Source organism: Festucalex cinctus, chromosome 2, assembly GCF_051991245.1.
Source record: "Festucalex cinctus isolate MCC-2025b chromosome 2, RoL_Fcin_1.0, whole genome shotgun sequence".
Taxonomy (NCBI): Eukaryota; Metazoa; Chordata; class Actinopteri; order Syngnathiformes; family Syngnathidae; genus Festucalex; species Festucalex cinctus.
Genome location: NC_135412.1, coordinates 9,916,731 through 9,942,564, shown reverse-complemented (window position 1 = coordinate 9,942,564; position 25,834 = coordinate 9,916,731). Strand labels below are relative to the sequence as shown.

At 44.6% G+C, this 25,834-nt stretch overlaps 1 protein-coding gene across 6 annotated transcripts in view; it reads left to right on the top strand.

Annotated features, from left to right (window-relative positions):
- The window catches only part of plxna2 (plexin A2), a 374,923-nt gene that overhangs the window by 327,610 nt on the left and 21,479 nt on the right, over nucleotides 1–25,834 (top strand). For all 6 annotated transcript variants that reach the window (XM_077512747.1, XM_077512745.1, XM_077512746.1 and 3 more), the window contains 5 exons: nucleotides 5,567–5,806; nucleotides 6,780–6,923; nucleotides 8,623–8,857; nucleotides 10,713–10,855; nucleotides 13,792–14,060. In XM_077512747.1, the coding sequence (XP_077368873.1) occupies nucleotides 5,567–5,806; nucleotides 6,780–6,923; nucleotides 8,623–8,857; nucleotides 10,713–10,855; nucleotides 13,792–14,060 (1,031 nt within the window). The remainder of the gene's footprint in view (nucleotides 1–5,566; nucleotides 5,807–6,779; nucleotides 6,924–8,622; nucleotides 8,858–10,712; nucleotides 10,856–13,791; nucleotides 14,061–25,834) is intronic.

The following is a 25,834-nucleotide window of genomic DNA, read 5'->3' as shown; positions in this document are numbered from 1 at the left end:
GTATTTCTCTGACATAGCAGCCTAGCGATTGTATCTCAACATTTGCATGGGATTTCTGAACGGAATTGTACTTTGTATAAATCCACGGCATCCACTTGGGTTGAATTCTGAGATGGCTCCAATTTATAATGATACTGGCTAATGTCAACTTCTTTTAAATCGCGCTGACAAAGTTGACTCACTAACCTCTAGCCTGGTGAACATGGCAGAGGCTTGTTGGCTTGTGTACCACACGCAGGCTCGTGTGGATGGGAGGTTTGGATTTTCTGCCAGTTTTCGCAATTGGTTGGCAGGAAAACAGTGTAGGAGTAACACAGCACAGGGCCAGCCATCTCTTGAATGCTAGCCTCCGGATGACCCTTGACTCTTTGACCTCCATCCTACACGCATCTCTACAAGGCCATATCGTATCCTTCAGTCCTTTCTCACCGCTACCCCGGCCAGAGACCTTTCGGATTGTTGGGCAGTACGAAGACACTACGCTAGATCTATAATATATGCAGCCAGAGGCACTCGGGAATGTTGCCGGCTGCTTCACTTTGAGTGCGCAGACCGATGAAGCCACGATTCCAATTATTTTCTCGAACAGTTGACCTCATTCCACTTTATCAACACGCAAAAATGTGAAGCTTCCCTCTCTGCATGGCCTGAAGGAATGTGTTGTGCAGTCAGTCAGTATTTGGCAAGACACAGATAGAGCTGCAGATAAGGAGCCAGGCCCTTTTGACAAACTACAATGTTGTAATCCGGTAGCTCTGCAGTGCCGTGTCATGAGTGCATCCGCTCGTGTTTTGTTGCACGGAGTAAAAAAAGAACATCCTATGCTAATATTCTAAGGCAGTTACCATGCAGTGTTTTGTCAGTAGGGTGATTGACAGCCATTGATAGTCCCAGCCTGCAGCCAAACAGCACATTTGCTTATCAAATCCTTCAGTGGCCCATTTACTCATCACTATTTCTTGGCTCGTCACTTTGGATTCCAACTTCCACAGCCAAAAAAAGAAGGAAAAAAATGATAGCAACTGTTTTTGGTCCTGACAGGTTTCAGCATGTGACATGATAAGAGAATGGAGAGTAAAATGCTGACAGTAGTCACATCTGACAGTTTAATGTTACAGTCATCTCTGTGGCGGACTTTTAAAACTGCCATGGGCTTGTCAAAGGCCGACTGCAGGCTACTATTTCCATAGAGGATTTTGCAGGTGGTTTCGAGAGGTCCTGATCAGTCCTCAGTCCAATCACTTGTCGTTTCCAAAATGTTAATACTTGCGCCTGCAAGAACAGGTGAGCTCATGTGCATAAACGCAATGTCATCATGCTCAGTGATGTCGATTATTGATGCATTACTTTTTCCAAACAGGTCATCAGACTACAATTACACTTTGTTGTACAATGTATATACTTCTACCTAGAAGAAACAGCAGCATTTCAGCATTTTATACCATTTTAAGCAGTTGCAGATGACGCCTACAATAGACAGTAGTGAACCAAAATTTCTTCTCAGCAACGGTGTCTCTATCATGCACATATTTTATTGAAAACTAATGGTTAATGAATAATAAAACACGGGAGGACAACTGATTGAAATCATTAAACAAACAATTATACATAGTGAAATGTATTGTGGGAGTATTAAATTAACATCCATGAATAATAAAACACGGGCGGACACCTGATTCTCAACACTATAGCACTCAGTAGGGATGTAACGATATCCAAACGTCGTGATACGATATTATCACGATATTGTGGTGAGGTTGGCAATATTTAAAAAATGTCACAATAATGTAAAAAAATGAGCTCATACTAAAAAAAAAAAAAAAAAAAGCACAATATTGTGCTTTTGTACATAACATCAGTGTTATGTTACTACTTTTTATTATTATTATTATGTTACTATTATGTTATATTGTTAATGCGCGCACACATTGAGTTCCTCCACATATTGACTTGCTTCACAGGCATATTACGTTCACCTTCATCTGACAATTAGCAGATTTTAAACATAGAAGGCCAAAACATCCCTAATGAAAATTAAATGGCACTAATAAACTAGCCACTAGAGTGCGCTAGAACTGCACAAATGGAAATCAACCTGACTTTTTTTCCACAGATGTGTTGCATTTAATATCGTGAACATGACGACGACAATATTGTGGCAGTTTTAATATCGCGATATTGCGCTTATTGTTACATCCCTAGTGCTCAGTAAATCATCAAATTAATAATTATCCATTATATAACTCATAAAAGAGTACAACTCTGGTATTGAACAGCGAAATAAATGCATTGTGCAAGTATTCAAATTAACATTCACATCTGAGGGAGCGACATTGTTTTCAGCGCAGGGAGGGAAGGTGAGAAATTTGCGTTTCCAAGATGCAACTACAATCATTATGATGAGTCTGTGTCAGCTAAAAATGACAATAACATTAAAGTTTGTTTCACATGCACTGTTCAGTCTACAGTGTTATCGACATAGCTTCAATAAAACTGTCACAAAAAAAAAATGGATCACAATACATTCACAATCACACCAGATTGTATAACTGCAGCAGCAACAATGTACATTATAAATGTCGATTTTTTTTTTTTTGTCATTATATTTCTAATTAAATATAAATTGTCTAGAAAGACCTTTTTTTTGTTTTTATTAAAAACAAGTTGCAAACTTTTAAGTGGAATCCTGATAAGTCTGATTATGTTTTAAATTAAAATAATTATGTTCAGCCTAAAAGGTTGATTTTAAAACGCACTTCCAATTGTGTCATTGTGTCAACGGGTGTCATTTTAAGCAGGGTTGTCGAACTTGTTGGTATCTGCTGCTATTAAAATAACTTGTAGTCTAACTAAATTACTTTTCAAAGCAAATAATCAGTAAAGTAACTCAGTTACTTTTTCAAGGTCGTGGCATTATTGGAAGATAGCATGAAGAATCCGGTATGACTGTTCTGACATGCATACATATTATATGACTCGTATTAGCAAGGTATCTGGAGGTAATATCTATGCTGTGATGTATTAACCAGCATTGTGACCCTCAATGTGTTTTTGTCACCGTTTCTGCGTTGTGACATTTCCCAGCAATCACTCACAATTTCAAGGACGTTGGATTTACGATGATAGGGTTAGAAAATGGGAGGCTGAGGCCTTTCTGTGTCGCTTCTGCGGAAGATAACAATAATGCAGCAATATGATGTCTCTGACATTATATAATGTAATTGTGGTTCTCGTCTCAGTTCATTTTCTAGGTCTAAACACGTTTGATAGTCTACATGCAAAGAGAATGATTGCTCCACAGAACACAAAACTCGCATGGTGTTGACGACACACAACTCTGCATCGACTGGCCATGTCACTACGCACACTCTCTCACACACGCACTCACACACGCACACTCACACAACAGGTAGGAGGCGTGGTATTTGCTTGCATTCAGCAGCTTTGGTGATATTTGCCTCTAATTAAGTTTCTTCCCCAGAGAGAGGGAACAGCCCGGGAATGAAAGCAGATAAAAAAGCTCTGTGAGCGGAGTTTCTGCTCAGCAATCAATCCTCGCCTCCCAAACCCTCAACCCCTCCCCTTCCCTTCCTCCCCCCCTCTCGAGCTGAGCCAGCGAGGATAGATGGGAGACAGCTCTCTCATCTGGGCAAACTGGAGAGAAGTAATAAAAGAGCCATAGCTCAGCCTCGGTCTCTGGCTGAGAAGGCAGAGGAGCAGCCGCCTCCATGCTTTGTGGCTGATGTTTTTCACTCAAGCACCAGCTGCTGTTTATTTTTCATCTCGTGGAGGCTCACTCAACAATAGAGATGGATTTAATGATCGACAGTCGATTCTTTTCTGTGGAAAGAATGAGGTCTTTATATGCCAAATATGCCGGTCTCTCTGTGTCTTCCTTGGTGATTCCAAATGTCAAAACTGACCTGAATTCATTTCAGCCTGAAAAGATTATCACAGAACAATGCACGCACCAGATTGCATTGCAATAATGTGTTTGTTTTTTTGTATTTGTTGAAATAATGGCATGGATTGTTTTCTAAACTATAGAAAATACTCGCGTTTATTGAATGAGATGCCCATTTTAGAGGATTTTATTTGTACAACGCGCTTGTGTAAGGGCAGAGCATTGTCTCGATTGGTCAACTTTGTTAAGATTGGAATGTTTCACTTTCTGACAATACTGCATTACAATATGCTTGCGTTGCTGGTTCCTATCCCAGTATTGATGGTTTCAGACAGAGTCAGTATGTTAAGTTTGCAGTTGTTGCATGGTTATAAGAACATGCTATGTGCTTAAAACCACCTACTGTATTTGTAATGTTCCATATTTGTTTAGTGTCGGATTTAGTTTTGCTTCATTTTATGTCTCGTTTTCTTGTGGTTCATGTCTTTCTCGTTATGGTTTTGTGTCCACCTGTTTGTCAGCCCGTGTCTGCCAATCAGCTCCCTCAGCCACCTGTGTTGTGTCCAGGTGTTGCTAATTGTCCCGTTGCTTTGCTTGTATTTAGTTCTTGGTTTGTGTTCAGTTCTTGTTGGATCATTTCGTTTGCTGTCACCACTTATACTGGTAATCCTGTCGGTTTGTCTAGTCCAGGGGTGTCCAAACTATGGCCCGGGGGCCATTTGCGGCCCGCCGTCCCTTTTTTAGTGGCCCGCGACATATGCTAAAAATGGCATTTGCCTCAGTTCAAATAAAATAAAAACAAAAATGTTTGGAGATGGTCGAAGTAAGAAGGGAAGGTGTCGAAAAGCAGAGGTGCTATTAAAGGTTATTTTAGTTAACTAAAACTAACGAAAACACTAAAATTAAAAACACAGTTTTATTAACGAAATTAAATAAAAATGAAGGTGCTTTTAAAAAAAAGAAAACTAACTGAAACTACATTTTATGTTTACAAAACTAAAATAAAACTATAATTATAGCAAAAATGTCCTAATTAATTTAATGCATGAGCCTTTGGGGATTATTTTAAATGTGATTTTTAGTAGATTTATATTGATATAAACCGGAATAATGACGTCACACCCTTGGTGTTTTTTTAAAATATTGCGCACAAGTAATACATAGAAAAAAAAACCTAAAACTAATACTGAAACTAACTAAACTAAAACTAAGCATTTATTAAAGAACTAAAACTAATAATAAAAACAAAAAACTAACAGAAACACCCGAAAAACTAAATTTTAAAAAACAAAACTCAAAACAAAATAAAAACTAAAATGAAAAATTCAAAAACTATAATAACCCGACTGCCATATTACAAATAAATTGGTTTATATACTGTAGCCTTTTTCTAAATATGCAAAAGCGCAAATAAATTATTTGTACAATTTTTTTTTAGGACTAAACACAATTTCTTTTCATAACATAATGTGCCCCTTGCGTCCTTCTGATTTTCTGTATGTGGCCCTCAATTGAAAAAGTTTGGACACCCCTGGTCTAGTCTATTAAACATTGTCTGAGCAAACCTGTCTTCCCGGACGTCTTTCTGCATTTGGGTCCACAACCTCTACCACAATCCTGACAGTATTTTATTCTCATATTTGCATCTGTTATCCTCTCCAGGTGTGCAAGGGGTTGAATGCAACCAGCATGAGCTGCTCCGCTCCCTCCCTGGCGGAGAACTACCATCCAGGCTTGGACTCTGTGAAACACGCGGACGAATTTGGCTTCATCTTCAACAACGTGCAGGCGCTGCTTGTTTACAACAACACCAACCTGCTCTATTACCCGAACCCTTACTTTGAACCCCTCAGCACCACCGGGGTCCTCGAGCAAAAGCCGGGCTCTCCCATTATTCTCAAGGTATGCACATTCTTGAGGTCTGTCACCAGGGGTGTGCAAGTTGTTAGGAGAGCGGTCAGAATGGATTAAAATATCTGTATGTTGTTGCACATGAACAAGTACAGAGCTGATGGAAGACCAAAGCTGCCAAAATAAAAAATAAATACATAAATGAATAAAAGTGTAAATAAAAATGGTTATAAAAATATAATTAAAAAATTACACACTTAGGACCGCTCCCTCATTTGAACAACTTTTCATGACGGATTTCATGCTGACATTGTTGCAGCATGAAATAAATAAATATGAGAGCAGAGCCTTTTTACTTATTGGTTGACATTTAATTCTATTTATATATTTATTTATTTATTTAGTTTATGTTTAGTTTTACATTTATTTATTTATTTATTTTTATTTAATTTATACTTTTTTGTTTAATTTTTGAATTCATTTTTATTTTCACTTTTCATTTATTTATTTTTAATTTTGGCTGTTTTGATCCTCCATACAGAGCAACGAAATTTCACTTAACAGGCTCAACCCATCCAAGAAACATGTAAAACAATGACTAACAGAGGGAGACAGGATGAAAAGCCCTGTTGGTACTTGCTAAAAAGTGCTCCGAGATCTTAGAGAAGGAGGGGAGGGGGAAAAAAGGCTCTTTCCATACTCTCAAAGTGGAGCATATAAGTAGTATAAGCCTGGAAAAACAAAAAAAAACTTGAACATGCAGCAAATGCAGAAATTACAACAGCTTTGTAATGGTGGTGTCTTAATTTACTCCAGTAAATGTCATGGATTCAAATTTGAGTTTGCTCTTCAGAGCAACCATCACCACTGTAGCCTGTTTAATCTCCGTTTCACGCAAGCATCTAATTGACGGGAGATGTGGGGCTCCATTTTGTGTTTTGACAGGCTTTTGAAATCATATCTTCACTCGGCCATGTGTTTTGCCGTGGCACATCTTAATTGCAAACCCCTCGTGCACCCACAGGGCAGAAACCTGCTTCCTCCAGCCTCAGGAGGGGTGAAGCTTAACTACACGGTGCTGATTGGCGAGACCCCCTGCTCCGTGACCGTGTCCGAGAGCCAGCTGCTATGTGAGCCGCCCAACCTCACTGGACAATACAAAGTCATGGTCAGTGCGGACCCAGAGCTACTTAGCATCCAACTTCTTTTTTTTTTTCTCCCCATCTGTCCCCGCGTAGGGGATTTTATCTTCATTATAATTTCAAACTCCATTATTCATGCCCTCATCATTGCTCATTCAGCCGAGGGAAAGGGGTTAAAGGGAGAGTGGTGTGAGTGCGCTCTGAGCCGCCAAAATGTTCTGTAATCCACTGCAAGAATTTGTAATTGTTTGCTTGCATTTGAGTGTTTTCCTTCATTTTGTATGCAGCTGTGTGTGTTTGTACAACATTTAAGCATACAATATTTGTCCAGCTTTCACAGTATTTTAAAGGCAGAGGGCAGACCTTGTGTTCATACTGAACTTTCACTCAGTGTCAGTGTCCTCTACTGATCTTTCAGCACATTGGCCAACTTAAATGGATGTTAAAATTTACTCCACAGCCAGAACTTTTCTATTATATGTGCCAGTAGAACCTGTTCTCGTAGACACTCAGAAGATAAATGATGATGAAAAATATAGTTTTATAATCATAATATATACCATGAAAATTTGATTGATTTCAAGTTAGATTTGATAACACCTGCACTAAAGTACTCGGATGGATGGATGGATGGATGGCAGGATGAGGTCAGAAGTTAATTACATGGATGTATGGATGGATGGATGGCCAGATGAGGTCAGCAGTTAATTACATGGATGGATGGATGATGGATGGATGGATGGCCAGATGAGGTCAGCAGTGGATGGATGGACGGACAGATGAATGGATTGGGTACATGGATGGATGGATAGATGGATGGATAGATGGATGGCCAGATGAGGTCAGCAATTAATTACATGGATGGATGGATGGATGGATGGATGACCAGATGAGGTCAGCAGTGGATGGATGGACGGACAGATGAATGGATTGGGTACATGGATGGATGGATGGATGGATGGATGGATAGATGGATGGATAGATGGATGGCCAGATGAGGTCAGCAATTAATTACATGGATGGATGGATGGATGGATGGATGGATGGATGGATGGATGACCAGATGAGGTCAGCAGTTAATTACATGGATGGATGGATGACCAGATGAGGTCAGCAGTGGATGGATGGACGGACAGATGAATGGATTGGGTACATGGATGGATGGATGGATGGATGGATGGATAGATGGATGGATAGATGGATGGCCAGATGAGGTCAGCAATTAATTACATGGATGGATGGATGGATGGATGGATGGATGGATGACCAGATGAGGTCAGCAGTTAATTACATGAATGGATGGATGATGGATGGATGGATGGCCAGATGAGGTCAGCAGTGGATGGATGGACGGACAGATGAATGGATTGGGTACATGGATGGATGGATGGATGGATAGATGGATGGATAGATGGATGGCCAGATGAGGTCAGCAATTAATTACATGGATGGATGGATGGATGGATGGATGGATGGATGACCAGATGAGGTCAAGCAGTTAATTACGTTGATGGATGGACGGACAGATGAATGGATTGGGTACATGGATGGATGGATGGATGGATGGATGGATGGATAGATGGATGGCCAGATGAGGTCAGCAGTTAATTACGTGGATGGATGGACGGACAGATGAATGGATTGGGTATTTGGGTGGATAGATAGATAGACTCACATTGCTGTTTTCTAAAAGGTGAAAGTGACAGGTTTTTTTTTTCTCCATAGGTTCAAGTAGGCGGCCTCCACGTCTCACCCGGCGCCGTACACATCATGTCGGACAGTCTGCTGACCCTTCCGGCCATCGTCAGCATCGCCGCCGGCGGAGGCCTGCTCCTCATCATCGTCATCCTCGTCCTGATTGCCTACAAGCGGAAGTCTCGTGAAAACGACCTCACGCTCAAACGCCTGCAGATGCAAATGGACAACCTGGAGTCGCGAGTCGCTCTGGAGTGTAAAGAAGGTTAGTCGCGTTGATTGTCTGGGCTTATGCAGCCGTTTTTCCACCAAGCAGTTCAGTTCAATTCACGTAGTGTTTTTCGTTTTGTATTTCTTTTGTGTTAAAGATACTGAAACATTTTGGAAACAGGAACAATCAGGATTTCTCCTTTGAAAAATGTAATAAACAGGGCTGGACAGCTTGCCAGACACATGACGTTTGCTCACAATTTGAATTTGTGAAGCTGTCCTATTTGTTATGTAACTGTATTTATGTGCGTTTTATACAAAGCAAATCACTTGTGGTCTGTGTGTTTTAAATAATGCAGTGACACAGTAGTTGAATCTCGGCCAGCGTGCCTTTGTGACTCATGGACAGCTTCAAATCTTCAAAACATACATTGTAGTTTGAATATTTATCAATATCCATACATGTATACATTACATTTAGATAAGTGTTAAACTTCTTGCCATACCAAATCCAATAGAATCCAATCAAGTGCTCTAGTTCAGTTTGCCTCACTGATTCGGATCTGTAAATTTTGACCACTCTTGCGTTTCCATCACTGGGAAATACATGCCATAGTTGTCATCTAGAAAAATGGTGACATCACAGCAAGGGTGATGGCGTTTAGCACAATGAATCAAACCACCATGATAAATGTGACAGTACAGTAATGTGTGCATGCTATTTTCATTTCAACACAGAAGGGACAATTGTCTTTGAAATACACAAAAAATGTCTCTCACGTCACACTTAGCAAGCAAAAGTGGGGTGATACAGGGTGGATATTTTGGATGTGACTTCAAACAGCATGCATTACCTTCAAATTGTAAACCTTTTTGGGGCAATCTACACTCAAATGTAAAGTTTTTAGCAAGGAAAGAATGTTGGAGACACCTGAAGTTTAGTAGGGTTAATATTTTCGAGGTTCATACTGTACCCCCCTTTAAAGGGGCAAAGCTTGAGCATTGTTTGTTTCCCTCCCCCTTCCTTAAGTTTTTTTTCCCCCCTAAGAAATTCGGGGTGCTGAAAGACGACCCTCCAGGCTTCCTGTTTTGACTTTTATCCTGGTCATTGCGACCCGTCGCATCGTGATGGGTTATGACCAGGGGAATTGCCCTTTTAGGGATAAATAATCTGATTCTAAATATTTGACTATGAACTCTATTAAATCATCCTGTTATTCCAAGTGAGGTAGATTATTCTAGGCTCTGTTAACTTGAGTCTGTTAGTTTAATCTTCCCTTCCTTCAAAATTGTAGTAAAATTTCACAAAACTTCTTGAATGGACACATTGAGACTCAGAAACGGTAGAAAATTAATTTTTTCGTCATTAAAAGTTGCAGCGTGGTAGCCTGCAGCCTGGATTTAGATGGGCACCCCAGCTGCAGGGAATTGGAATGGGGGTGAGGACATCACGGGGGGCAGATAGTCTTCGAACGGGCGAGAATAAAGGGGACTCCCCAAGGGCAGTGTGGCTGAGACGTGGTGGGGTACCGTACTGGGGAAAGAAGTCAGGATGGAGCCAATTAGTCGACACTCACCTGCAGCCTCATGCTGAGATGATCCACACACTGCCGGGGCCCAATTTACTCTCTCCAAGATAAAAAAAAGAAAAAAAATGGGCAAGAATGGGAGGTGTAGTTGAGAAGGCGGGAGGTACTCTGTTTTTTGCCTCGGCTCAAATGTGAAATATTGAGTTTCTCTGAAGTGAAGACTACCTTGGGCTTTAACTGTCTGCTTCATCATAGTGGTAGTGAACACCGTAAAGATAAGAGCGATTCCCATATTTGGTGCTCAGGGATTAGAGTGTCGTTCTTTGCTGCATTCCCACTAACTGGCATCCCTTTCCTTTTTTCTTCTCCTTTAACAAAAAGCCTTTGCCGAGCTGCAGACCGACATCAATGAGCTTACCAGCGACTTGGACAGAGCTGGCATTCCGCATCTGGACTACAGAACCTACGCCATGAGGGTGCTCTTCCCCGGCATCGAGGATCATCCAGTCCTCAGAGAGCTGGAGGTAACAACTGGGACACAAATGTCAACTGTCCTTTGCACTCCATTCGTGTCACTTTCAAGAGAAGAGGAAAGCGTAGTAGAATCATGCTTCCAATTTGAAATTTCTTTAGCAGCAGAGCATAAAATCATACTGACACTTGGTATGACTCCGACAATGAGAATTTTAAACTTGGAAGCTACTGTGGCTATTTTGAGATGGTTTTACAGTCCAGTTGTGTGCAAAACTAAAAAGAACAAACTAGACTAAGTGCAATTTCTGGAGAAATTGCGTGGGAATGCTGAAAACTGAATGCTAATAGCTAGGGGTGTTAAAAAAAAATCGATTTGGCGATATATCGTGATACTACATCGCGCGATTCTCGAATCGATTCAATAATCGGCAGAATCGTTTTTTTTAATTTATTTATTTATTTATTTATTTATTTATTTTTTAAGGATTCACACCTTGAGCATGGAAGAATGTTATATGAACGGAACATTAAGCCTTAATATTTTATTTTAATGCTGTTCAAACATGAAACAGATTACAACCTCTATAAGACTGAAATTTCAGATAAATAAATAATACATTTTCATATAAATCTTACACTCTACAAGCTTACTGATTAGTATTTTCTAAATTTGAATGAAAAAAATCGCAACAATCGACTTATAAATTCGTATCGGGATTAATCGGTATCGAATCGAATCGTGACCTGTGAATCGTGATACGAATCGAATCGTCAGGTACTAGGCAATTCACACCCCTACTAATAGCTGAATGCTTATGAAGGAAATAAAAGGATAAATTCTGTGACAATTACATAGTAATTAACTATTAATTACTAGTAATAGTAGTAGTATTAATAATAATTATGAAGTAGTAACTTGTAGTTTAATGACAAATAAAAACCCATCCATCCATTCTAAGTCAGTAGTCACTAGTCAGCAGTAGTCACCTGCAATATATTACTAGTATAGTAAAGTTCTTTCATTCATCTATTTATAAGCAATGCCTATACCCTTCTTTTATATTTTGGGTGCTATGGCTGAAGAAAAAAAGGGGTTTTCATTTCAGCAACCTTCAACTAAAATCAGCGCAAAAAAATAAATATAGGATGCCATGTCAGTCTACTTGGCACAAAACGCAACTCCTTGTTCAATCAGATGGCACCTTAAAGTCGCGTCACTTCAGCAGCGTTCCATTCATAACATTATTCATGATCATCATCGGACTACTGCTGTTGCCTGCAAACCATTTCAAGGAGTACCTATGGCCCGAGGTCGACTGGGATAGGCTCCAGCACCCCGCGACCATTGTGAAGGAGTAAGCGGTAAAGACAATGGATGGATGGATCATCGGACTAACAGAAGGCGAATTAATCAGCCAACAAGAGAAAGAAAATGTCTTCAGATATTAATTTTGTCATATCTAGTAATATTTCATTCATCATTCATTTCATTTAGTGAATAGGGATGTAACAATACATCTGAAAATCGATTCTATATCGATTTAAAGTGCTTAAACTATGCATTGATGTAAAAAATACAAGTATTGATTCGCAACGCCATATTAACTGTTATGCCTTGCACAGTTTTTCGTTTCTAGTCGGACGCTTTTTGAGGACGGACACATTTTACAAATATCCGGTATTGTTCCGAGTAGCGGTGGATCTTTGTAGACACCAGTAAAAACTTGTTTCGATCTTTGTAAGTACTCAATTAATGTTTTAAGTTTTATAAGTGGCTCCTCGTTTACTTAATGAGGCAATTTATCGTCTGTGTGTTTATTGCCTGTGGCCGCGCTGTATCAGATGAATTACACTCGCGGTGAAATACGTGTTGCAGATGTAGTGTCTTATTAGTCCAGTAGAGGGATTCGTTGTTACATTTGTTGAACAGACATCTGTTCAGTCTTTGTGAAGGAAAAAAAAAAAGAACCAACACGAATCGATGCACAAGGATGAGAACATGTTGTGAAGACAGACTATTTACCTTAACTCTTTGACTGCCAAATGTTATTTTAAAAACAAAAAACAAAAAAAACGGTGCCAGCCGATTTGGAGCATTTTCACTCATCTTTCAAAGCAAACCACATAAATATGGTGGATACCATATGAAAGATTGGATTCCATTCTTTCATGAGAAAAAAAAAAGTGTTTCTACCTTATTCCGTTCTTTAGTAATCACCATTTGAAATTAGGTCATTTGAGTGACGTAAGCAAAAATACAAAAAGAGAGAAAAACAAGCTTTTTGTGACTTTGACACTAATATTTTTTGTTTAGTGACAAGGCAGCGCTGCACAAGACGTTGCGCTGCCCATTGAGGGAGAGAAAAAAAAACCCGTAATAAACGTAAATTAACGTTTTTGGCGGCATTCATTAGGATTTTAGAATACATCATTAAACGTTTTTGGCGGTCAAAGAGTTAATCACAAAACACTGACAACAATATAATTAAATAGTCAAAATTAGTTGATTTTCGAGTTTTTTTTATATTTTTTATCACCGAAAATCGGGATCTGATAATTGATAATTGAATCGAACTGTTATGGTTAAGCTTAGTTTCCGAGTGTCCATAAAAAAAAAACACACGACAACAGTGCACGCTGAATTCCCTTACTGAGATCGTCTTACATGTGCAAGTTATTTGACATTTGGCTGCTGGATCAGGGCGCCGTACTCTTTAATAGACGCTGGTCAATAATTGATTAAGAACTTCTCAGTTACTCACCATGAGTGGGGATGTCTGCCTGCACAGACTGAAACTAGAGTAGATTTGGTGCTGCGGGACAAAAAACAAAACAAAAAAAAACAACTCAAGGTCAGGTTGTAAGGGGAAGAGCTGAACACCCAAAGACATATCAATTACATCATACCCAATAATAGTGGCTATTTGTGTATACTGGTTAAATGTGGCCATATGGGTCATAACACTCCCCTTCTATTTCTATTTAGGTGTCAGGAAATGGCCAGCAAAATGTGGAGAAGGCCCTGAAGCTCTTTGGACAGCTCATCAACAACAAAGTGTTCCTGCTCACCTTCATCCGAACTCTGGAAATGCAGCGCTCCTTCTCGATGAGGGACCGCGGCAACGTGGCCTCGCTTATCATGACGGCCTTGCAGGGACGCCTGGAGTACGCGACCGACGTCCTCAAGCACCTTCTGTCGGACCTCATCGACCGCAACCTGGAGAGCAAGAACCACCCCAAGCTGCTGCTGCGCAGGTAAGGCCGGCATGCTTGCAGTGGAATGGTGGGCGTGGCCTGTCAAGATGGTTTGCCTCATTTTGGGTAAATTTGCATGGTGCATAGTTTTTGTTTTTGGTCTAAGTTTGCAATTGAGGTAAATGCACCATGTCGCACAATTGTATAGGACATGACCAACCTATCAAAACTAAGGTTGTGTGATTCATTGATTTTACCAATGAATTATATACATAAGCTACAGTTTCCAAAAGCTCAATTCATTTTTGCCAACTTAGCGGTTTGGTTGCCATCTTTAGCCACTTTTCCAAACCATATAACAAACAATTTAGCAACTGGCGAGCTTATTTCTGCAAAGAAGCGGACAGAACAAGCGTCATCATTTTCACACTATTTTCCCTGTGACAAAAAAGCAGCCAGGTGGAAGGCAATCACAGAGTTTATTGTGCTGCTGCCAAATACTGCACATGGTGCTCATGCCGCAAAAAGCAGTAATTTATTAACATGTTGGAAAGTTTTGACCAGATGTTTGTGCTTATAAGTAGAAAATATTTATTTCTGTTAGTTCTGTGGAAGTTGTTGCAAGTTAATACCCGTTTAAAAAAAAAAAAAAAAAAAGTTTCAATGCAAGAGCGAGGCAAACAACAAACCAAAAAACATTATTAGCAGGGGACAGGTAGCTTACCTGGCTAGCCCATGATAAGAAAAAATCCACATTATTGATGTCCACATTTTTGTGGGGGAAAAATATATATTATTTAATTACAACCCTTTAAAAAAACAACAACTACTAAACGTTAAATATGTTTTCCAAGAAAATTGTGCTGAAAACGGTCAAAAAAATAAAAATAACTGGAGAAAGTCTGAAAAAAATCACGGCAATATTTTTTATTTATTTTTTTTTTTTTTTTAAAGAGCTCAGAATTGTTCATTCGGTAGTCTTACCGATTCAACGTCTTGTCATCATTGCTCTTTTTTTTTTTTTTTTTTTTTTTTTTTGTGTATGTGTGCGTGCGTTTGCGTGCGTGCGTTTGCGTGCGTGCGTGCGTTTGCGTGTGTGCGTTTGCGTGCGTTTGCGTGCGTGCGCGTGCGTGCGTGTGCGTGCGTGCAAATACGGATAAATTTATACTCATTCATTCACCTAAAACCTTATAAATATCCCATTACCCTTCGCCTTAACCAGGTACTTCAGAATCTTGCCAGAGTCGTGAGGTTTAAATGGTCAGGAGACCAGAGAAAAGGTCAGAAAAAAAAAGAAATAAAGAGAAAAGAAAGGTAAATCAAAGTGAAATCCAGCACCGACCAAACACTTCCTGCCTTCCCCATGATTACAAAATCAAAGTCTTACGCCAACCCCGGAAGCCTCTAAATTCCAGCAAATTTAGCGAGATCTCAAGAGCCCAGAGGAAAAACTAAAGAGAGGAAGGAGGGAAGGATCGATAAGGCAGAGTGAGATCCATAGAAGCCAGTACATCCAATCCATCAAAGTGAAGTCCAGCACCAACAAGACCCCTCCTGCGTGGTTACAAAACCAGAGTCTTATGCCAACCCCAGAAACCTCATACTTCTAATAAATTAAGATCTCAAGTGACCAGAGGAAAAACTAAAGAGAGGAAGGAGGGAAGGATAGATAAAGCAAAGTGAGAACCACAGACACCAGCACCAACTGATTCAAGGGGCTGTGGGAGGGAGAGGGTACTTCTGTTGAGTTTCAGTAGATGCTGGTGCGACGGATCTGGCATGCATAAGGACCACCACCAAAGAAAGAAGCCGTCAACCGCGGTCCAGCAAAGCGAGCACTCCCCTCCCCCGGAATCCCCAGGCCGCGGCAGCACCAAGGCCACCCCCAAGCCACCCGAGCGGACACCGGTCGGCGAGCCGACCCAGACACCCGGAACACCCCCGCCCCAGCCCCGGCCCACACCCCCGAGCCCAAGGCCGCAGAACGAGGCCCAGCGGGCCCCCACAGCGCCCCACCGGTCCCCAGCCCCCATCCCCCCACGACCCCCCCGCACCCCACCCAAACCCGCCATCCACCACGACCCAGGCCCCACCACCCCCGACCCCCAAACCCCCGAACACACCCCGACCCCCAGCACCCAACCCCCCACCCACCCATACCTCCACCCCCCCCAAACAAGCCGCCCCCCCCCCGACGGCCGCCCCCCCCCCCCCCCCCCGCGAACCCGGCCCCCCGCGAGAACCCCCCACCCCCCCCCCGGAAACCGGCACCGGGCAGCAGCGCAGAGAGGGAAGATGTGCCCACCCCACCTCCAGCCGCGCGAGATTTGCACAGCGGCGGGAGGGGGGAAGCAGAGGAGGAAGCACCAGGGGAGAAGGCGGAACACCAGAACACCGAGCCCGGTGGGGAGAGGCCCCGGTCGTCACGCCAGAGTACTAGTGACACCTAACCCTGTTACTGAGTCCGCCAGCTCGCCAACTGGCGAGCTCTACCCTTACACCGTGAATGTGGCCCCACCCAGTGTATATACAAGTGTGTGCGTGTGGTGCATTAAAATTGGGAGCAGGTGAGTCGGAGCAGAGGGAAAAAATTTCCCCTACTCCGACACACCCGTATCCCCCCCAAAAAAATGAATATGTATATGTGTGGTGCATTAAAAAAGGGAATGGAGGGACAAAGTGGTGGGGCAGGGACACAAATGGGGGGGACCCCAGCGCTGCCAGGCACTGCAGTCCATCCCCTCTGATGGCTCCCCGCCCCAACTCACCCCTCCCCTTGGACGTGAGGTGCATTAAAATTGGAGGGGAGTTGAAGGGTGAAGACGGTGTTTCCACCCTTCCCCACCCCACCAAGAAATGTGTTGTGTGCCCTATGTGTATATTTACAAAGTGTATAGTGCAAGCTAGTGAAGTGAGTAAGAGGAGCGACCAGCGGGGCCTCACCCAACCCGGCGGGTGTAGGTGGCACGCCCGCCCCCCAGCACCCCCACCCCCACCCGCCCCCCACCTCATCCACCCGGCACCACAATGGGCGGACAGCCAGCGCAGCAGGGCTACCGGACAGCCCACCGGCCACCGGAGCCCGCCCGGGGCGCCAGGAGTTATACCGGAGTGGGGCAGGCCCCAAACCCTCGCCCGGCCCCCGGAGCCCGACGCCCGGGAGGGAGCCCCAGGCCCAGGGAGAGGGAGGGGGAGGGGCCGCAGGGCAGACAGGGAAGGGGGGGAAGCGGGGAGAAGACGACAAGAAGGCGAAAGGGCGGCTGCAGGGCAGGAGGCGGGGGGGGGGGGGGGGGGGGGAGGAGGGAGGGCGACAAGGGAAAAGGGACCGGGAGGCAGAGGAGGATGGGCGGGAGGAGGCGAGGAGGGAGAGGCGACGGGGGGGAGGAAGGGGGAGGGGAGAGCGAACCACGGGGCACACCGGAGGCCCACCCACCCCGAACCGCGCCGCCGGGCACGGAGCAGCGGACCGCGCCGGGACGGCACCGCCCCGGGCACCAGGGGAAGCACCCCAACACCGCACCCCACAGGGGGCCCAGGGAGCGGCCAAGACGCAACCGCCACCGAGCAGACAACGGGGGGGCAGAACCACCCCCGCCCGACCACAGGGGACGGCGTCAAGAAAATTGACTAATTAGCATGCAGTAACACCAAGTGTTGATGCTTAGTGCCCACTAGAATCACGGCAATATTTTTAATGATATGGGGAGGGGGTTTCACAAATATGTAAATCCACGGGTGTCAAGTTTTGAGGTTGTTGGGGTCGATTGTAATGTCATAGTCACCATAAAAAAGTGATAAATCAGTTAATTAATTTTTGGGGAAAATATGAGTGAGTGAGGCTTGAACATCATACATATAGTTAATGCTAAATGGACTATCATAAGAATGCATATAGACTGATGGAAACTAATTGACTATGTAGCTGCATGTTTTTCGATTTTTTTATAGTTGTTGGAACTCAGCTGTGTTTCCGTCCCTTGAGTCGTTCGAAGTATAGCGTACATTAAGCTAAGCGCCGCACGTGTTTTGCACCAGCAGAAAATATCGAAATCGTCCACATAATTCAGCATTCTGTCTTGTGTTGTGGTCTCGCTCTGTGTCATCTTCACTTATTCTTCAGGCTTCAGCTCCTTATGAAACATTCACAAGTGGTTCAACTTGACTTCTCAGTCCTCCCCCACTCCGCTTCAGGTCTCCGATGTACACTGTCTTCCAGAGGAAGCGATGCTTTTTCTAAAACTTTAAACACCAATGAGATCTCTGTGTCAGCACTTTTGTGGCCCTGAAGCTACTTGAACAGGTCTGATGCAAAAAAGTGTCGTTGAAAACGTGCAGTAGTGTGCATCTTGCCATGTAGTTTACATAACAAATGAGCTGGAAGAGAAAGGTTCAACTGACAACAACCTAGTAAAAATGTGACTGTTTTTTTCTTTGTGTGGTCAACCCCTGATGTTTTTTCTAAATTGCCGACAGCAAATAATGGAAATGCATATATTCCGTCAGACGGTCGATCTGTTATTATCACAAAACCTTTATTAGCTGTACAGAGAGGCAATATTTTAACATCCTTAACTCATTCACTCCCAGGACATTTTCGCTATTTTACTGGATTTTGACTGATTTTGCAAGGCCCATAGAATATTGTGTCCTATTGCTATAAAAACAGGGAATCTACCGAAACAAGATTAGAGCCTCTTCTTTCTTAAAAAAAAAAAAAAGTACATTTCTATCTTTTTCCATTTTGAATCAATTAGCATTAGAATATGGTTAAGTTTCATCATTATTTACAAATGTTTAAAACTATGGGGAAAATAGCTTTTTGAGCTCTTATACTCTGCTGCCATCTGCTGGCCGTTTTTGTAATAACTACCATTGGTTCAAGCATTCTCTTCAGTTCAGAGGCTGCATCAAACCCAAAATGCATGAATACATCTTTGGGAGCATGGCAATATTTAAAATAGAACGTATTTATACGTTTTTGGGAGTAAATTAGTTCATAAGCAGCCTACCACTGCACTTGTGCAAATCTCATTTGTTAGACTCTTCAAACTATATTATATTAATGCCTGCAGCATATAGAGATAAACATGCTGTCTTCACACAACTTTTTCATTTCATCAACCAATGTGTGGACCTCATTCGTGCTGAACTGTTTATGGTGAGTAATTCGAACAGGTCAAGGATCGGGATGCATCCGTTAAAGCAACTGGTGGATTTGTGGGGTCACTACCCACAGCTTGAAATTTGCCTGGCATGAGAATGAAAATAAATTTACCGTTTTATATTAAAACTGCACACCCTTTGATGGTGAAGTGCGATGTTGGAGGATTCCTGAAGGCAGTTCATTACATGCATCACAGTCTTAACGGTCATCTTAACAAGTGTGTAAATAAGTTACTTGGATATTAAGACTTCATTCTGAAGTGACTCTCTAATAATTAAAGTTTTGTACAATCCATGTGGCATATTGCTCATCTGTTTTCAGTTATAGGCGGCGTTTTTGTGATGGTTCTGTTGTCTCTCTAGCAGTTCCAGAGTGTGGCAGGAGGCGGCGCCAACCTCGCAGGCAGAGGCCTGCTCCCACACCTGAGGCTCATCAGCCTGATGAGCCAACAACCTATTTAACCAGCCCCTCCTTTGGTTCTGTGCCGGAACATTCCCTTGCCATACCTGCTACGTTTGCTTGTCTCCTCCTGCCACACCCTTGTTGTGTTCTAGTCCCTGGTCTCCGGCTTGTAGTGGTTTTTTGTTTCTCGTTCTACCGGTCTATTAAGACGGCTCTTTCTGTTGCTACTTTGGTCCCTAGTGTTTTATGTTGCTACTTTGCGCTTTAGTGTTTCTTCATCCCTGAACAAGGTGATTTTTGGTTGCTACTTTGTTTTCTAGAACTTTTTCCCTGAGCAAGGTGATTTTCTGTTGATACTTTTGTGAACAATAAACTGTGGACTTTGTCTCTCACTCTGCATCCTGGGTCCTGGCCTTGCTTTGCCTCACGGCACATAACAGAATGTTCCGGCCATAATGGACCCAGCAGAGTCAGAGCGCTTAAGGAGTGCGCTTTCGGCACAAGGAGCACTTGTGGGACAACACCAATCAACCCTGCAACAAGTGATGGACCATCTACAGCAACTCACCACCAGTGTGGACCAGCTGAACAAGCAGATGGCAGCCATGAGTCACCAACTGCCGTCGTCCAGCTCCTCTGGTTGCTCGCCCTCTCCATCGGCGGCAACCCCTCCAGCCTCCCAGCCGTCTTCTCCCAGAGAGCCATTTATTCCGATTCCTGCTAGGTATTCTGGAGACTTAGGCACATGTGCTCAGTTTTTGCTACAATGTAGATTAGTGTTTAACCAGCAACCCAGTACTTATGCTACTGCCCAGTCAAAAATCGCTTTCATTATGAGTCTGTTATCAGGACAAGCGGCCGCTTGGGCCTTGGCAATCACAGAACAAGGATCGGCAGTGCTAAATGATTATGAACAGTTTACCGGAGAAATGAAACGCATTTTTGATCACCCGGTGCGAGGCAAGGAAGCAGTTGGCCAGTTGCTGGATCTGCGTCAAGGTAGCCACTCTGTCTCTCAATATGCATTAACTTTCCAGGTTCTGGCAGCCAGTAGCGGATGGGGGGACTCTGAGCTACAAACTATTTTTCAAAAGGGGCTCGCTGGGGAGATAAAAGATGAGTTGGCTTTAAGGGATGAATGTAACTCACTAAATGACCTTATTACATTAGCAACACGGATGGACAATCGGCTCAGGGAGAGACGGCGGGAGAGGAAGATGGACATGGCTCGTCGCTCGTCAACTTTCTCACCGTCCAGCTCAACCGTCATGGGGAACTCCACCGCCTCATCTCCGAGCACCGCTCCTGAACTCCATTCCAGCACGACACCTCGCGACGAGCCCATGGAGTTGGGCAGGGCTCGACTCACCCCTGTCGAACGACAGCGACGCATGAGGAGCCGACTGTGCCTGTACTGCGGCCAGGGGGGCCACTTCTTGGCAAGCTGCCCCGAGTTGCCAAAAGCCGGGGCTCACCAGTAGGAAGGGAGGCACTGGTGAGCCGAATATCTTCCCCCTCGTCCTCCCAAATACAGGTACCAGGTATGATTCACACGACACTTTGCTCGTTACCTGTCCAGGTGCTGATAGACTCCGGAGCCGATGACAACTTCATAGACATTGACTATGTTAAAAACAACAATCTTTCCCTGACTCCACTGACCTCCCCCAAGAAAGTTCTTGCAGTCGACGGGAGGCTTCTAGAAAGGGTTACACACAGAACCACACCCATTAAACTGACACTCTCTAGTAACCATCATGAAGTAATTGAGTTCTATGTGATTTCCTCCCCCCTCAACACCGCAATTCTAGGGATTCCCTGGTTGAAGCTGCATAACCCCCACATAGACTGGTCCACAGGCACAATTCGGAACTGGAGCAACTATTGCCATGCCCACTGTCTAAAGTCAGCCCTACCTGCCAGGGGTCCTAACTCTCCCCACTACTCAAAAGATATTGACCTAAGTAACGTCCCCAGTGAATACCACGATTTAAAGGCAGTTTTCAGAAAGGACTTGGCGTGCTCCCTTCCCCCACATAGACCCTATGACTGTGTTATAGAACTGCTCCCTGGGGCTCCACTCCCAACACACAGACTATACAACTTAACCAAACCCGAACGGGAAGCAATGGAAAAATACATCACCGACTCATTAGCTGCAGGACTTATAAGACCGTCTTCATCTCCATTAGGCGCAGGGTTTTTCTTTGTGGAAAAGAAGGATAAAACTCTGCGTCCTTGCATTGACTACACTGGCTTAAACACCATCACAGTTAAAAACAAGTACCCTCTGCCGCTCCTGGACGCTGCATTCAGCCCTCTCCACAATGCAATGGTGTTCACCAAGTTGGACCTCCGAAACGCCTACCACCTGGTAAGGATACGCGACGGCGACGAGTGGAAAACTGCCTTCAATACCCATTTGGGACATTTTGAGTATTTGGTCATGCACTTTGGGCTCACAAACGCTCCAGCAACATTCCAGTCATTTGTGAATGATGTACTCAGAGACCTGCTCGATAAGAATGTTTTTGCATATCTAGACGATATTCTCATCTTTTCTCGATCACATGAAGAGCATGTGGGGCACGTAAGAGATGTCCTGCGGAGGTTACTAGAAAACAAACTGTATGTTAAAGTTGAGAAATGTGAATTTCATGTTTCCACTGTTAATTTCCTGGGCTATGTGATAGAAAAGGGGCAGCTCAGGGCCGATCCCTCTAAAATCGAAGCGGTTAAAAATTGGCCTCTGCCTACCAATCGGAAGCAGCTGCAACGTTTCCTTGGATTCGCTAACTTCTATAGGAGATTTATCCGAAACTATAGTAGTATAGCTGCTCCTCTCACGTGTTTGACCTCAAACAAACTTCGCTTCGTGTGGTCTGCCGATGCTCAATGTGCTTTTAACCGTCTGAAAGAACTCTTTGTTAATGCCCCTGTTCTCGCCCACCCAGATCCCGAGCAGCAGTTTGTGGTAGAGGTGGATGCGTCAGATTCAGGAGTGGGGGCCGTCCTCTCTCAGCGCCTGCCTGCGGACCAAAAACTACACCCCTGTGCTTACTTCTCCCGCCGGCTTTCCCCGGCGGAGCGCAACTATGATGTGGGCAACCGCGAACTCCTGGCAGTGGTCCTAGCCCTCCAAGAATGGCGGCATTGGCTGGAGGGTGCAACTCATCCCTTCATTGTTTGGACGGACCACAAGAACTTGTCCTATCTCCGCACCGCCAAACGACTGAACTCTCGTCAAGCTCGTTGGGCTCTCTTCCTCGGACGCTTCAACTTCACCCTCACCTACCGCCCCGGCTCCCGAAACCTGAAACCTGACGCCCTCTCCCGGCAGTTCGCCTCTGGAGAGGAAGAGAGGGACTCAAGCACGATCCTCTCCCCTGAGTGTGTGGTCGGGGCGATGCGGTGGCGAGTGGAGAAGAAAGTTCAGGAGGCACTTGACAACCAACCAGTTCCAAGTGAATGTCCTCCAGGGAAACTGTTCGTGCCACCTGCCGCCAGGACTCCTGTGCTCCTCTGGGGACATACCTCAAGAATCGCTTGCCACCCTGGGATCCACCGGACACTCTCCCTGATCCAACAGCGCTTCTGGTGGCCAACCATGGCTGCCGATGTTCGGGCTTTTGTTGCGTCATGCTCAGTTTGCGCCCGCAATAAACCTTCTCATCAAGCCCCGGCAGGCCTATTACGCCCCTTGCCCATCCCCTCTCGGCCATGGTCGCATATCGCGGTGGATTTCGTCACGGGACTTCCCCCATCCGAGGGCAATGACACAATCCTTACCATCGTCGACAGATTCTCCAAGTCAGTTCATTATGTCCCCCTCCCAAAACTCCCCACCGCCTTGGAGACTGCTAACCTATTGGTCCAACATGTATTCAGGCTCCACGGAATCCCCACAGACATCGTGTCGGACAGGGGTCCACAATTCACCTCTCAAGTCTGGAAGGCTTTCTGTCGGGCACTGGGGATCTCTCCCAGTCTCTCCTCCGGCTACCACCCCCAAACCAACGGTCAGACGGAGCGTGCAAATCAAGACCTAGAAACAGCTCTACGCTGCGTAGCCTCACGCCTTCCTGCCTCCTGGTCCGCGCACCTCCCATGGGTAGAATACGCGCATAACACACTGATCAGCACTGCCACAGGCATGTCCCCATTTAAGGTAACCTCGGGCTACCAACCCCCTCTGTTTCCCAGCCAGGAGTCCGAGGTTGCCGTCCCGTCCATCCATGCCCACTTCCGCCGTGCCAGACGAGTCTGGAGGGAGGCTCGAGCAGCGCTATCCAGGACAGCGGAGCGCAACCGACGCCTGGCTAACCGGAGGAGAACCCCAGCCCCCGACTACCAAGTGGGACAGCGTATCTAGCTTTCCGCACGTGACCTGCCCCTTCAAGTAGACTCCCGCAAAATAGCTCCACGCTTCATTGGCCCTTTTCCCATTGACAAGATCATCAACCCGAATGCTATCCGACTCCGGCTCCCGTCATCCCTCAGGATCCACCCCGTTTTCCACGTATCTCTCCTGAAACCGGTCGTAGATAGCCCCCTCCAGCCACCCGCCCCACCGCCACCTCCTCCCCGGATCGTTGATGGACACCCTGCATACACCGTGAATCGCATCCTTGATATCCGCAGGCGGGGCAGGGGGTTCCAGTATCTCGTCGACTGGGAGGGGTACGGCCCGGAGGACCGCTCCTGGATCTCACGTGCCCTCATTTTAGACCCGCAACTACTGCGTGAGTTCTATGCCCGTAACCCTGATAAGCCTGGTCGAACGCCGGGTGGCGTTCCTTAGGGGGGGGGTACTGTGATGGTTCTGTTGTCTCTCTAGCAGTTCCAGAGTGTGGCAGGAGGCGGCGCCAACCTCGCAGGCAGAGGCCTGCTCCCACACCTGAGGCTCATCAGCCTGATGAGCCAACAACCTATTTAACCAGCCCCTCCTTTGGTTCTGTGCCGGAACATTCCCTTGCCATACCTGCTACGTTTGCTTGTCTCCTCCTGCCACACCCTTGTTGTGTTCTAGTCCCTGGTCTCCGGCTTGTAGTGGTTTTTTGTTTCTCGTTCTACCGGTCTATTAAGACGGCTCTTTCTGTTGCTACTTTGGTCCCTAGTGTTTTATGTTGCTACTTTGCGCTTTAGTGTTTCTTCATCCCTGAACAAGGTGATTTTTGGTTGCTACTTTGTTTTCTAGAACTTTTTCCCTGAGCAAGGTGATTTTCTGTTGATACTTTTGTGAACAATAAACTGTGGACTTTGTCTCTCACTCTGCATCCTGGGTCCTGGCCTTGCTTTGCCTCACGGCACATAACAGTTTTGCCCTGAAGATGGAGGCAGCTGGTTAGTTTTCAAGCGCTTTCATTCTGATGTTAATGCTCCTTAAGCGTCTCTGTTTGAAAAGGACACATCGACAGTCGGCTAAATAAACGGGGGAGAAGAAGAAAGAGGCGTAAAAGACACATGGTGACAAGTGGACCTGGATTAAGCTGTTATTTCAGATGACAGCGGGGCCTCACACCAGTTCTCCGTTTTTTATGATTGGCTCTTATTAGGAGCACAGCGGTTCACAATCCTTGGCCGCTGCCTGGAGGGCCTTTTTACTCTTTTTCTTTTTATATATATATTTTTTTTTTCTCTCTGGTTTTTGAAGATTCCCACGGATTAGCGATTAGACATGGCTGACTTGTGCTCAACAACACCACTGTCTCAAGCATATATACGGCAACAATTCATTTTTAACCTACACAAATTACTTGGGTTAGCAATCAAAATCAATGAGGGTCTTGTTTTGTGAAGGAGTAGTCTAGAGATTACAATCTTAAATGTTACTATTTTAGATGAATCAGAGTAGCTACAGTGCTTCTCAATTCTTTTCTGTCATGCCCCCCCCCTAGGAAGAAGAAAGCATCTGCCCCGCCACCCCCACCCCAACCCACCCCCATACATACGCTTGGTCATATTTCCTCATCTTAGCTTTTGGGCGACTTTCGTTTGTCTCTTTAACTCCGTCTCTCTCCGCCTGTCTTCTCATCCCTGTTGAATATTTTTTCATGGCGTCACTTGAGGGTCTGCTACACTTCGTGCCTACACTTCATACTCATACTCTGTGCAAAGCGCGCATGCTCAGTGCAAACAAAACCCCTACACCATCAAGCGAATGCTCCCTGCGCACACTCTGCCAATGAGAGCGCCACTGCCCCCTAATGTAGTGGAGGTGCAATTGCATTTTATTCTAAGAGTTAAAAAAAAATAAAAAATCTAAATA